This window comes from Phaethon lepturus, unplaced genomic scaffold, assembly GCF_000687285.1.
Source record: "Phaethon lepturus isolate BGI_N335 unplaced genomic scaffold, ASM68728v1 scaffold5001, whole genome shotgun sequence".
In the NCBI taxonomy this organism is placed as follows: domain Eukaryota; kingdom Metazoa; phylum Chordata; class Aves; order Phaethontiformes; family Phaethontidae; genus Phaethon; species Phaethon lepturus.
In genome coordinates, this window is record NW_010516822.1 from 42,434 (window position 1) to 56,980 (window position 14,547).

At 38.9% G+C, this 14,547-nt stretch overlaps 1 protein-coding gene across 1 annotated transcript in view; it reads left to right on the plus strand.

The window, feature by feature from the left end:
- The window catches only part of SLC36A4 (solute carrier family 36 (proton/amino acid symporter), member 4), a gene marked incomplete at both ends in the record, with an annotated part of 43,791 nt that extends 41,330 nt beyond the window's left edge, over window positions 1–2,461 (plus strand). Inside the window, one exon of the mRNA XM_010296177.1 lies at window positions 2,292–2,461. Coding sequence (XP_010294479.1) covers window positions 2,292–2,461 — 170 coding nt within the window. The remainder of the gene's footprint in view (window positions 1–2,291) is intronic.
- Between the last annotated feature and the right edge of the window lie 12,086 nt (window positions 2,462–14,547).

Below are 14,547 nucleotides of genomic sequence, written 5' to 3' on the forward strand. Positions count from 1 at the left end.
TTTTTTCTTTTCTTACTGTTGCAAGATGCTTTTGCGTTCTGGTTGCAGTTAAACCTCTTTTTCAGGACTGAAGCAAAAAAAGGTATTGAGTGATTTGGTCTGCTTGGCATCATCTTCTGCTAGCACAGGTTGTTTATGAGAAGAAATATTTCCTCCCTCATTTGTGAACACATAATAACACCCCATAGCAAATGAACCAAAATTCTACCTAAAAGCTTTGATTGTTGTCTTAGTTGCATTCTTAGAAAGAAAAACATACCAAGAGACTCATAACTTCCCCCTGTTGGCTGTAAGCAGACCTGTGACAAATGCTTGTAGTTTATGCAGCATGGATTAAAAATGCATCTAAATTTTAAACTGTTGGTGGCATGGATAATATTTTGTCACTTGTTTATTCAGCCATAAGTAACAGTGATAAGAGTGTCCACACTTAAAGTTTTTTGGAAGATCTACTCTAGTTTTTTTGAGAACTTAACAAAAAGTCTCAAAACGAATTTCTCTGAGACCTTCTCTTTGGAGTAGATCTGCGATCTGCAGATTTTTTGTTTTCAAAAAGCTGGAGATGTAGGAAAACCTTCAGACTGATCATGAAGGAAAAACCAATAATGCTACAACCATATGGCAATGGATTTCACTGCACTAGGATAAGTGAGATATGAGCATGATATCTAAAAAAACTACCTATCTTGGGGGAAAACAGGTATTATCTAAAATTTGGCAAGGCAATGCCAACACATGTAAGGAAGCAAGGTGCATGAGTCCATCCAAAATTATATTAATGTTAGGCTGACAACCAGTTCAGGCATTTTTAAAAGAAAATATTTTCCTTATTTTATACCTGAGCCTCACAGCTGCTTTTGCTGTATTTCTTACTGATATATAGTTATATGACAGTAGATGTGAACTTTTTAACTTTTTCCTTGATTTTTTTTTTTTTTTTTTTTGGTCTTCATCTTTCATATGACACTCTTTTCCTGAAAAACACTAATAATCTACTAATAATCTTTTCCTTTACTCACAGGATAAGTTTTTCTGGTCTGCACAGATCTGAAAAAAAACAAACCCCAATCCATAAAGATAAAGCTGGATGATCTGAAGTCAGTTAATATTTTTGGAATAGTAAAGAGTATTTTGAACCAATTTAGGCAGAAAGAAGTTAAATGTAGTTGAGTTTTATATTGTTATAAAGAAACTGTTCACTATGTTGTATTTTGTGAACATTTTTATCTATACTTTGATGACATGCAGGGTGGAATAACATTAGAATGGAAAGAGCTGAATGAGAACAGAAATTCTTCCCTCTTCTTAAAATGTAGCTTGTGCCTTTTACCAGTCTGCATATAGAGATAATTTTGCTTTTTAGGTAACTGAATGCTTGGACTGTTGCAAGACCGCAGCTTGTCTTTATCTGGCACAGAATTTAAAACCATCCTAAAATAACTTTTCAACAAAATACACAGTCTCTTAAAAAACCAAAAATTATCTTGATCCCTAAAATGTTTGTCTAGTTAGAGCAGCTCTAGTCCTGAATGTTAGCAAAGATGTTCCTGCATCAGAATGAACTCTCTTCTACTCGTACATACGTTCTTTTTCCAATTTCTTTTTCTTAGTAACCTATCCTGCCAATCTATCACTGGCATAAGGTTGGCACAATTTGAAACTGTAGAACTTGGTATTCCTTTGTGTTGCTATAAACCTTATGAAATACTGTGACATGGCACAGTAATTTAATGGTGTTCTGTACCTAACGGTTTTGAAGAGGAGAGTGTGGACAGTGAGCAGATTTGGTTATGGGTATTTCCTAGCCTTAGAAAGTACTCCTTCCAATTTTAATAAATAAAATTTCCTGAGATACCCTCTTCTCAGTGTGAAAAACCTTTTTAGGAACACTTTGTGAATACGCAGAAATCTGGAGGACGTTAGCATTGTACTTTAAAATGTCCCGTGTTAACTGCCACTGTGAATGGTTTATCAATGTACAGAATACATTTGATGTGAATTTGGAATTTTCTTTTCCCAAGTAACTTCTGGCTGTTTAACTTGTTCTTATGCTTATTCAATCGATTAGATTTTTTTTTTGGTCCATATTTTGGTAGTTGGCTTATTTTCTGCAATTTTATAGGTAGTTATTACTTGCAAGCAGATAATGTGATCTTGTTGTTAGCTGGGGGGTAAAACAGATATTTTTTTAATACATTATATATATATATATAGTCTTAATGCTGTTAGCAAGCTAATTTTTTGATGTAGAGTTTGCAACTTACATGAACATATGTAAATGTTTTCAATAGGTTATATCAATCTGTAAAAATTCTGTACTCCTTTGGAATTTTTGTGACCTATTCAATTCAGTACTACGTCCCTGCGGAGATTCTCATTCCAGCTATCACCTCCAAAGTGGAGCAGAAGTGGAAGTTACTCAGTGAGCTTGTGACAAGAGCACTATTAGTCTGCTCAACTTGTAAGTATGTGCAGAACATCCATAAAAAGCTTGTTGTTGGGGCCTGCTTATTTAAATAAATGTTTTGTTATTTATTTTTCCAGAGGCTAACAAACCTGAAATTTTGTTTCAATGATTCAGTATGTTTTGACTTTCATGAACAAGTGACTCTAATGTTGTCTTTGTATTCTAACCACACTTTTTTTGGTAGGCGTGACCAATTATTTGACAACCATATCTTTTGCCAATAGTGCTCTAAAGCTTCCAACTTGAAAATAATTTTCTTAGAATAAAAGTTGTTAAGTAATAGACACACATTGCTGTTTCATAGTAGCATTTCTCTGTGTGATCTGCAGTACATGCTGCTCCTGGAGAAATCCTTTTTCTGTTTTGTTGGTCTGACGATTAAGCCTAAGGGGTGCTGCTCTGTATCCGTAAAATAGCACTGGCAAACATGGATGCCCGGATGCTTATTTTAGGTGATAACGCTCCAAAGTAGTTTTGTATCTCTGCCCTCACTGCCTGTTACTCCTATTGTTTTTCTCACTTGTCCCCTACTCTTCCCATTCTTCCTACTGTGTTTCTGCTTTTCTCACAGCTAGTCTAGGTATCAGAGATACTAGTAGGAATCAGCAGTGCTCATTGAATGGTGAGCATGGTCTCATCTAGGAATCGATATTCCTGAAGGTAATGAACTGAGGAGGAAGTTTAGGTTTGTTTTTACAGCTGCCATCTAAAGGGAATATAGGAAATATTCATAGGAAGGTAATGTAATATATGTAATAGCATAGGAAGCTTTTCTCAAAGATGTTATAAAAAAATGTTTCTAGTACAAAGCTGTCTGCTTGACTCCATCATTTGTACTCAAAACAAGCTTTTACATTAAGAAGAATCAAAACTGCCAAACAAGCAAAAACCTCTAAACCTTGTTTATTAGTGGGGGAAGGATTGATGAAAGAAGAGTTTAGTTTTTGTTGGCTCTGTTCTGGTGAGTGCTGACCAGTGGCTAATGTGCTGGATGGCAGCTAATAGTTGTTTGTTGTCAAAGAGAACTTGAACATCCAGTGAGACATTCTTAAGGTCAAGCTTGTTGAGAGAAACAGCCTAATGTTGGTGCAATTTAACTACTGCAGTAAGCAAAGGGAAATACCATTGTTCTAATAACTTGCTGCTCTGAAAATACATCTGCTACCTGAAATTTAAAAAAAAAAAGTGAAAAACTTTTTTGAGTAATGAAGTGCAAATCTCCTGAAGCACCATGTAGCCTGTGTTCTTCAAGTGTTCATGGTGCGTAGTGAACCTGTTAAAATTTTAAGGTTGAGGATAGATGAATAGCTCTTGGAATACCTGAGGGACATCTAGATCAAAATGCTTCAAGCTCCACTTTTTAGTGTCTGTCCAGGACCCCAGTAAACTCTCCAGTCTTAACCATATCTTGGTGTCATGACACCCTCAGCTTCCACTCATTTTCTGTTGCCCTTTATGGGTCCCTTATAACATGCCCTGGTAATGATACCGCAATAGATTTGAAAATGTAAAATTCTTGTAGATCCAAACTGTTGTTTACAGCTTAAGATTTTGAGAGTTTATATGTGAAAGAAGTTTTCAAAGATATGTATGAAGAGAAGAGCTTGTGGTGAATAGGTTTAAAAGCACATTTCCCTGTTTAAGTGACTCCGTGATATTCAGCCATAGTTTCTTGTTTTGTTTTTTTTTTTCCTCAATTTTATTATTGAGTGGTGTAATTGCTGGGAAGGCAAAACTGGGAAACAGTCTCCAAGAAAAGGAAGTAGAAAAAGCAAGAAAATTAGCTTTAAAATCTGGAAGAGAAGACTGTGAAAGCTTAAAAGAAATGAAAGCAAATCAGAGGTAGGGTACCTTGTGAGTGGGACCTGAAAATAGAGCGGTTACCTATTGGGTATAATTTACTACAGTTGGGTGAGTTTGTACAGGAAAAACATAATCCAGCATGAGTTGTGGTAGGTCCCTTTTTCCCAGAGGTATTTTGGCATATATTCCTTCTTCTTTTTGTTTTTGTGCAATTATGCATTGTGCTGTTTTTTTTTCCCAGATGTTTATAGCTTTACAAAATATCAGCTAATGGCCTTTCTTTTCTGAAGGCATAATGAATACTTTGAAATGATTCAATATAAAGTGAATGCTATATCTTTATTTTGTTTTTAAAAAAATGTGTAGTAAAATTTGACCTGGTTTGTGCATTCAAACTTATCTGTGATGTGAATCTGTAAAACAGAACTGCTGTAGTGTTAAAGGTGTTAGTAGGGTATTTAAGAGTATTAAATTGTTGGCTGCAAGACACAGAAAAGTAAAATTAAAAGTTCACTCTTAAATGTTTAATATTTGCCAGGCTGTTGTATGATACGTTGTATTTATCCTAGCTGTCATTTCAGGTTTTTTTTCAAGTGGTTTCTACGATTTGTATGCATACAGTATCTATAGTACTTTTTCACCAATAATTGTGTAAGCTCCCATCCTTACACTCATCTTCTGTTTGCCATTTTTCATTGAAGCACTGGTTATAAACAGAATTGATATCAATAATGCTTCGCTTTCACTAAGTGCAGAACAAGGTTCCTGATGTGATTCAGAAAGTATTTCTTTCTGAATAGAAAGAAAAAATCCAAAACCTTTTAAATTGAGTTTTAAAAATGAAATGGTTTAGTATCAGTGACAGAATATGTTGTAATGTCTGGACCATTCAGAGGTCATACACTGATTACAGGAACTCTGTTTGCTTGAAAATAATTCTCTGGAAAGAGAAACTTCAGCTCTGTTGCTAATAACACATTAGCTTTTTAAGAGAAGACTTGAAAAATCAGTTATTACTAATTTTTGGGGCTTTTGCATTACTCAAAAAATTAGGTCATTGTTTTATTGTTGCAGTATATCAGAAACTTTGCTGGGGAAAAAGTGTACCCTGGAATGTTGTTGGGGTTTTTTGTTTGTCTGGTAAGGTTTATTTTAAGTAAGGACTTAACAAATGACTGGAGATGTAACATGCATCCAAAAAAAACATATGCCTTGCTTATGGTTTTTCATTATTTACTTTCTCACTTTTGGGCACTTAGCATTGCAGGAGGATGATTACAAGTATATTATGTCTTTTTAGATTTGCATGTTCTGCTTCCTCTGCTATTGTTTCACAAAAGAGACCTTATCTGAAGCATGCTATGGAAAATACATTTGATCCCTAATGTCCCCAGGCTGAGCCAAGCCTTCAAGCTTGGGGCAGGAGAGGAGCATACTCAGCGGTTGGGAAGTGCATGGCTGGGCTGGGTGGTTGTTGCTCTGGGAGTAGCTCAGTTCCTGAGAAGCGGTGAGATTACCTTGACTCTCTTTCTAGACAGAACTGGTAGTTAAAGCTGTTCAAAAGATTGCATTTTACCATATTGGAAAAGAAATATAAATAGATTTAAGAACAATGTTTGCAGTAGGTGTCTGAAATTTCACATCTGTTCTTAACAGCTTTTTCAAGACTCTGACACGCTATTATTCAAGGTAAAAGCAAATAGTAAAGAGTATTTTTGCTGTGAGAGTGCTAGTCTGGCAAAAGCTGCTTTTCCTTTGGTTATAGCCCTTTCTTTCTACTTCCTAAATAAGGAAACAGTGAGTGGAAATGACTTGCCAGACCATGTTCCCTACTGCTTTTCTCCCTTCTTCCAATTTAAAAGCATATTAGTATTGTATGGGTGAAAATGCAAGTCAGATACTTTTAAATTTTAAGTAAAAGAAGGGGTCATTTCCTGTTTCTTTGATATTGAACATTCCTCTCCATTTCGTTTCCAAGAGAGGTAGATCTCTTCATCTTTCTTTGGATTTCACTGTGTATGGTCTAGCAAGTTGGAAGGTCATGCCACACTTCATACATTGTAACACTAAACGCTTGTTCTACAAACTCCGGTGAGCACCATGTGCACTGACTGGAGGGATGTGCTAGGCTTCTGGTCAAAGTCTAGACTAGAGCTGGAGACTGGGTGTCATAAATGTGTGGTTTAGGCCACTTAAAGAATCACCACCAAGGGGTACTAGAGAGAAAAAAAAAAAAAAGATTTTAATATGAATTTCTAAAAAGCATGACGTAACAGAATTAGATGGCAAGGTTCATTCTATCCCTTATTCAACATAGAAAAAGCATACAAAGAGAAATCAAATCAGAATTGGGTTAAAATGATTTACACATGGATTGGGGGAAATGATTTACATGGGATGAGGGAAATCGAGTCAGAAGCAGGTTGTCGTAATTTATATAGGGATTATGGAAAGAAGGTGAGGGAGACCTTCTGGTTGAGTCATGAGGTTCAGAGTGGACCTCCTTGCTTTCCAAACTCCTTCTCAGAGAGGAGTCTAGGTGTGGCTGAATCTACTCCTCAGACTTGACCAACAGTTTATGTCTGAAGGTGTTGGGTACAAGGAAAGATGACAAGACCCTCCTGTTGAGTTACGAGGTTCAGAGCAGACCCCCTTGCTTTCCAGACTCCCATTCAGAGGAGTCTAGGTGTGGCTGAATCCATTCCTAGTCTCGAACTTGATTAATGGTTATATATATCAAAAGGGCAAATCACATACACACCCAGAGACAGATACAGAGAGAGAGAGAGATATAAAAGTATACCTGTTAAAAATCCCGCTTCAATTCAGTGAAATATTCATGTCAAATGCCTTTGCATTTCTCAGCAGGCGAGGGTTAAGCCTCCAGGAGTGGGGGTTTCAGCCCAGGTCCCATCGTCAGTCTTTGGTGGCAGTCTTCTGAACTTTGCAAACTTGAGAGTTTGTGAGCTCTGAGAGGCATCCCACTCAGAGAGAGATGCTAGGTGCAGGCTGCTGCAGTCCAGGAGAGCTCAAAGGACTTCAGTTGGGACTGCTGTTTATAGGATTGGGAAATGATTGACTTTAGGCAGCAGTAAATTTCCATCCTGGCCACAATCTGGGTTGATAGTTACTGGAATTCTCAAATTTCCAGAAATGCTGGTACTGATTGTTCCAGGGCTGTCAGAAGATCATTAGTTACTGCTGCTCTTGTTCCCCACCCCAGCCAGGCAACCACATGCCTGGTACAGTCAGTGCCATTCCCCACCTTAGCTATTTGAGAGTGCTTGGTACAGTCAGGGGGCTCTTAAATGCCAAACTCATTGCACAAAGGCCAAGACTTGCCAGGCAACTGAATTCCTATGTTGCAGAGTGGCCCAGGGCAAGTGTGTGTGTGTGTGTGTGTCGGAATGCACCACCACAATCCACCCTGTGACTAAAGTCAGTCCATCTCTTTCTCGCAGAGTGGCAGTGTGGTCGCCTCTTGCCTCTGTGCCTATAACAGATCAGTGTTATAGTCCAACTGTAATTTTCGGGAAATTTTCGTGTTAGGTTAACCTTTATAATTGTTATAGCATATATGTTATTTCATTAAATGATATTAAACAACATTATATATATATATGAGGAGGTTCTTGTAATAGCGTAATTTGATGTATTATGCTCTAAGTTTGGATGTATAGAACAATGTTTGATAATGAACATAGTATAACAAGAGTCAATAGAATTACGATGGGATGTAACATCTGGTTCGGTGTCCCCGTTGCTGTTGGAGGCCATCCAAATACTGTTCCACCAGTGATGTTCCCCATCTTTCTTCACCCTTTCCTTCCAGGGCACAGTGTATCTCTTCTGCATCGTGATGAACAGTTTTGTGTCCAGTGTTTCGGACGCGTTCTAGGAGTTGGCTCAGGTCATCCTGTTGTAACAGTTTTTTCACCAATGTGAGATTCATTCCAATAGGGGTAGGCAATAAATCTTGACTCAATGTATAATTAGGTTGTAACAATTGATAAAATGTGACAGGAGCTGAATAAATTTGCATCCCATAATCTTGGTACTAGCACAGTTTCAGGGGTTTTACCGGGGGGGTTGATTTGCTCTTAATGCCAATAAAGATGATTTTAATGGGTGTTCTAATTTGTTTAGGCTGTCTGTTTGTTAATTAGGACTTCAGGGGTTTCATTTCATATGTTTCAAAATGACGAACATTTTGCTCTGTATCAAGACAAATGTCTTGAGTGTTGATGGTATTACTTTCACAGATAAATCCCTGTTGTTCTTACACAACACATGCATCAACACTGACAGTTTGCCATTTGTTTCATTTCTGTTGAGCCCATATTCTATGTCCTAATGGATAGAGTACAATTCCGTGGTGATGTAATCCCAGCACAATGATTGGGTGTATGATGTATACCGAAGCATTGTGTACTGTTAAAAGAAAAGCTGTGGCTTTACTGTCAGTAGAGTCCTAAGTGAAGTTAACTAGATGCCTCCAGGATTGGAATTCCTTTTCAAGTTTGGTTGCATTATCCCAGATTATCTTCCGAATTTCAGTGAGTAACATTCCTTCTTCTTCTCTAATAATAACTACTACTACAGACTGCATCCATAATTGTCCTTGGATACAACTTGAGGCAAGAGAGGTATTACCTTGAGTTGCTCCAAGGGCATTTATAATTAATTGATGGTCATTTTCTTCTGTTTGTTCCCAGTGAGGTAGAATGTTTGATAGGAGCCATTGACTTTCTCCTAATGCCAATAAAGATTATTTTAATGGGTGTTCTAATTTGTTTAGGTCATCAGTAGTAGTTGTCAGTTTGTTAATTAGGACTTCAGCATCTGGACTATTCAATACTCCCAGTCCTGTTCCAACGATACCCGTTAGATCTCTCCTTGATAGTTTTGGAGAGGTGAGGGTTTGTCCATGCAACCATGTCAACCATCCTGTGTAAGATGTATGCAGGAATGGTGAGCAGGTAGGTTTAGTTGCAGAGATGTCAACCTGCATTGGCAGCTGTTTGAGAGACCTTGACGGGTTGAGTAACACTTGCTGTTGCCCTGTGTTTTTAATTATGTAGGGACCGGTGTTATAAATGTGAGGAGACAATTTGATAGGAGGCTGAATTGGTGAATATGATCATTCAATATCAATCTTGAAATGCAGATGTAGGTTGGAAAAAGAGTTGGGGTCTGTCCAAAGGCACATTGTGAGTCCTGGATGTAGGTATAGTAAAAGTATACCAGCACTTGTGTTTGAAAGGACAGTCATGTCTGTGTTGTTTTTCCTTGACATACTTTACAATAATGTGCAAAGTTGTTGTCATCGATGTAGATTAATTTTATCCTGTAAAAGAAAAGAGAGAAAAGGTTTCGGTGGGGAAGGCCGAACGGGTAACCCGTTTTATGATGCAGGATAAATCCATCATGTACTAATTCTATGTTTTGCACCATTGGAATTGGTATTTGCACCTGCTATCCCATGCATGCAGACCATGCTAGCTTCTCTGAAGAAAATTAACTCTGCCCTAGCTGAAACCAGGACAGAGGTTTAGTTAGAGTCATGGAGTTGCAATACTGCAGCTGTTAGTGGGGCTGTGTTACCATTTAAGTGCCAGTACGCAATAGTTAATCTCCATCTCCCCTCTGGTTTTCTGACTGGCCAAACCGGTGAATTATATGGAGAGTGGGTTCTGGAGATGATTTGTCACTTTTCCAAATCTGCTATTACCTCAGAAATTCCATTTTGTGCGGCAGCAGAAATTGGGTATTGTGGGACGTTAATAACTTTTGAATCGGGGAGCTCAGGGTCTGCGTGGAGTGCTCGCACTGTAGCCTCTGGAATGTTAGCAATGTTAGGGTCAATTTCTGAACCAAAGGACCACACGCTGCCATCCGGCAGGTGCCAAGTTCATCCATTCAAAACATAGAAACCCGAAATATTTTCTATCCTGCTCTTTAACTGCAAAATGAGCAGGCCACATATGCTTCTCGCCCGGGAGCCATAAATTAACCTTCGCAGTTTGGCGAACAGCACTTGCTCCACTTACACTTGTGGTTTTAACTCTTTGCTGTCCAGGTTGTATACCTAGCGTCTCAGCATCCTGTTGTGTTAATATGGAAATTTGTGCTCCCATATCTATTAGGAATTTTATTAATTGTTGTTGAGGACCAACTGGGATCAAAATATATGGGCCATTGTTATTTATCCATTGATAAGGTTCCACTAGCAAGACAGACAGACCCAGTTGTTGTCCAGGTGCTATTTGGTTTTTTGACCTTGAATTTTGGGGAGGAAAAGGGTCATCACTGCCTCTCGGAGCTGATGATGATGTCTGAGTGTTTAGAGTGTTTTCTCTTTGGTTGTGTATCTGAAACGCATGAATTAGATCCTGGATAATGCTAGGAGATTGTCTTTGAATTGCAGCTTTCAGAATGCATAATGCTAGTGCTTGAGGATACAGTTCTTTCCACCTCTGGGTTCTGAGTTGGCGACACGTGAGTTCTGATTCTTGGGAACTACTTTGAGGTGATTGTTTAAGCTGTCTAATGCTATGACCCGTAATTTTGGTTTCATTAGATAAATCACCCCATGCTATATCTCGCCCATGGTTTATGGTATCATGCAGTAGTGTTGCCCAGGTAGGGAGCTGTTTGTGCATTAGTCCTTCTTCCTGGTCATCAGCAGCGTTTCGCATGTCTAATAGGGCATTGAAATCTGTATCTCTTCTAATTTCATCTTGTTTTGCTATGAGATAAGGCTTGAGTACGGGGCAGCTCCCTTAATTAATGGCTTTAGCATTTCATGATTTACAGCTGCTGATACAGGAATGTTGTGAGGGCTGTGTTCATGCGTAGCCTGGATACAGGCGGCTTTTGTAATAGCTGTGGAGAGCTCATTTAATGATCTAATGGGTATTAACTGAGGCTCTCCTTTCTCCAGTATATGTATTCCGCCAGCCCAGTATGCCACTCTACTTGTTATCGAGTGGAGATCATTAAGGGGGTTCAGGTCCAGCATTCAAAAAGACACCAGGGCCACAAAATCCATTGGCTTCATCACCGTTTAGTAAGATTCTATCTCCTCCAGTCAGACATACTCACCGTAAATATTCAGTTTCAGTCTCACCTGGCCTATGGCCATAGCGTTCTTGTACATAAGCCATCTGAACTGGATCGAACAGGGTTGTTTTTCAGGTCCGATCTCCTGCTGCACCCTGAGGTCCAGTGGTTTCCTCTGTTTTTATAATGGACCTGACTTCATGGTTCAGGAGATTTGAAGGAGATAAGGAATCCTTTTTTTTTCAGTTCCCTATCATCAGAGTCACCTCATGTGTTCCCGTCGCACTTTTCAGGGGATACAATTAATTTCCTAATCTGCACAATGTAGGGGGGATGAGGAGACTGCATAAGCATCATTTCAACCTTTTACACCAACTTTTGTTTCTACTCCTTTTCTTCCTGTAACTGTTTCTGCAGCTGCTCAATTTTCAAAAACAATATTAATTCAGCTGCTTTTCTGCCTTCTATTTTTTCCTTTAGCTCCTGCTCCCTTTTATTGTTATTCTTCCTATCTTGACAAGCAGCTTCTAGGCAGGCGCCTAACACTTTGCAAGTAATTTCTTCAGCCTTTCCGTCCTTTGTATGGCCCCTGGCCTCCTTTAGCTGTTTTTCCACGGCTGCCTGATCATACCAATTATCATGAGCTCATTCTTCTGAGCATTTGGGACTCAGACTTATTCCATGCTTTCGTATGTAATCAGCGATACCACTTGCCATCCTGCTGACTATGCCAATTTGTCACGAATGAGTGCTTTTAGGCCTCTTAAAGAATCACCGCCAGAGATATTAGAAAAATTTTAATATGAATTTGTAAAAAGTGCGGCTTAACAGAATTTGATGGCAAGGTCCACTCTATTACTTAGTCAATATGGAGGAAGCATACAAAGGAGAAATGAAATCAGAATGGGGTTAGAATGGATCCGGGGAAATGATTTACACAGGGTCAGGGAAATCAAATCAGAAGCGGGTTGTTGTAATTTATATAGAGATTAGGGAAAAGAAGATGAGGGAGACCCTCCCGTTAAGTCATGAGGTTCAGAGCGGACCCCATTGCTTTCCAAACTCCTTCTCAGAGAGGAGTCTAGATGCGGCTGAATCCACTCCTATTCCCAGACTTGATCAATGGTTTTTGTCTAAAGATGTTGGGTACAGGGAAGGATGAGGGAGACTCTCCTGTTGAGTCACGAGGTTCAGAGCACACCCCCTTGATTTCCAAACTCCCATTCAGAGGAGTTTAGGTGTGGCTGATTCCGTTCCTAGTCCTAGACTTGGTCAAGGGTTTATGACTAAGGGAATTAACTGCAGGGATCTTGCTGTGGTGATTTAACATATGATTTTGTGTTTTGAATAACTTGAGAATGGCAGTAATGTAATGTGGAATAGTAGTAATTTAAAATTCCCTAATGCTGTTAGGGTAAATCACAATGTTAGATTATATAATTTTCTAATAAAGCTTAGTAACACAAGAACTTAATTAAAGACCTAACAAGGTTCGCAAATGACACACACACAGAGATATAGATGTAGAGATAGAGACATAGAAAGAGCTATATAAGTAGATGTATCTGTAAAGACATACACAGAGAGTCACGTAAAGATATACCTATTAAAAATTCCCCTTGAGTCCATTGAAATACTCACGCCAAATGTCTTTGCATTTCTCAACGGGCGAGGGTTCAGCCTCAAGGAGTGGGGGTATCAGCCCAGGTCCCATCGTCGATCTTTGGCAACAGTCCTCTTGAGATTTGCAAACTTGAGAGTCTATGAGCTCTGAGAGGCGTCCCAGTCAGTGGGAGATGCTGGTCGCAGCCTGGTGCAGTCCAGGAGAGCTCAGAGGGTCTCACGGAGAACCGCTGTTTATAGGGTCGGGGTATGATTGACTTTAGGCAGCAGTAAATTTCCATCCTTACCACAATTATTTGCCCATAATACTTGAAATTCCAGTGACACTGGTACTAATCCCCCTGTGTGACAATTAGATAAAATATGTTCCAGAGCTATCAGGGGAGGATTAGTTACTCCCACAACTGCTAGTCCTGATACGGTCAGTACCGTTCCCCACCTTAGCTGTGCAAGAGTGTTTGGTATGGTCAAGGGGCTCTCAACCGCCAGACCCATAGCACCAAGGCCAAGGCTTGACAAGTGTTCCAGGAGCAAGGCGGGGGGTGAGGGATTCCACCACCACACATACGTATTTTAATTTGAACCAGAAATGAGTTTCATTTGTTTTTCTCACAGATTTTACTGAGTATTTGTGGTATTTGAATGTCAGATAACTTCAGTACTTCAAAATATCTTTCAAGGTGGAATTTTTATAATGGTGAATGTATTTACCCTGATTTTATATCTTTAAAACATGTCACACAAATAGTTTGGATCTGCGTTTACTGCATCTGCTCGGATACAGGTTGGGCACCGTGCCCATAGTTCAGCCCTTAGCTGAGCCTATTACGTGATGGGCTTGTGGCTGGTGCACATTGGGATTAATCATCTGAGAGTGAAGCTTCTTAGTTTGCTTCTGAAGGAACTGGACCATCCTGGCTGAATTTTTAAAAGCTTTGTTAGTAACTTTACTTAGACCAGTATAAGTTTTGCTTTTATCTTTTGAGAGACTGGTTTGTCTGGGAGAACAAAACGAAAACCACCTACCCCAATGAGTCCTGTTTAGTGCATTGCTTGAAATAAGCTGCCATTATATCATGGGAGTCTTTTACTCTTCTGTGTTTACCTGGCACTAAGATCATGGTAATTCTGTAAGGGGAAAGTTTGAAGAGATTTTGTTGAGCGTAAACAGTTACATTCTCCTATGTTAACAACTTCAGAATATGCTGAGCACGAGTCTGGAGATACCAGCTTCAACTGCCAAACATTAGTCAATATGGGTGCTAAATAGCATCGAACAGGTTCACTTCTATTGATGCCTCTCAATGAAAATTGTGGATAAAAAATGTAGGATGTGGCAAGAATATAAGTTCCTAGTAGAATGTAAATGTAAATTTCTTGCTTACTGTCTAGCAAAGGCTTACTCATGTCTTCTGTCAGAAGGGCACTAACATTAAATTGTGCTAGCTGGAGCTTTTGGAAGAATTAAAAAAAAAATAGTATTGTGAAAACGATTTTCATCTGAATGGTGGCAGCACATCCATGAAGAAGCAAAGGAATAAAACAGAAAAGAACAATTTAAGCAGTACCTTATTTTTTAAAGAGTAAGTTGT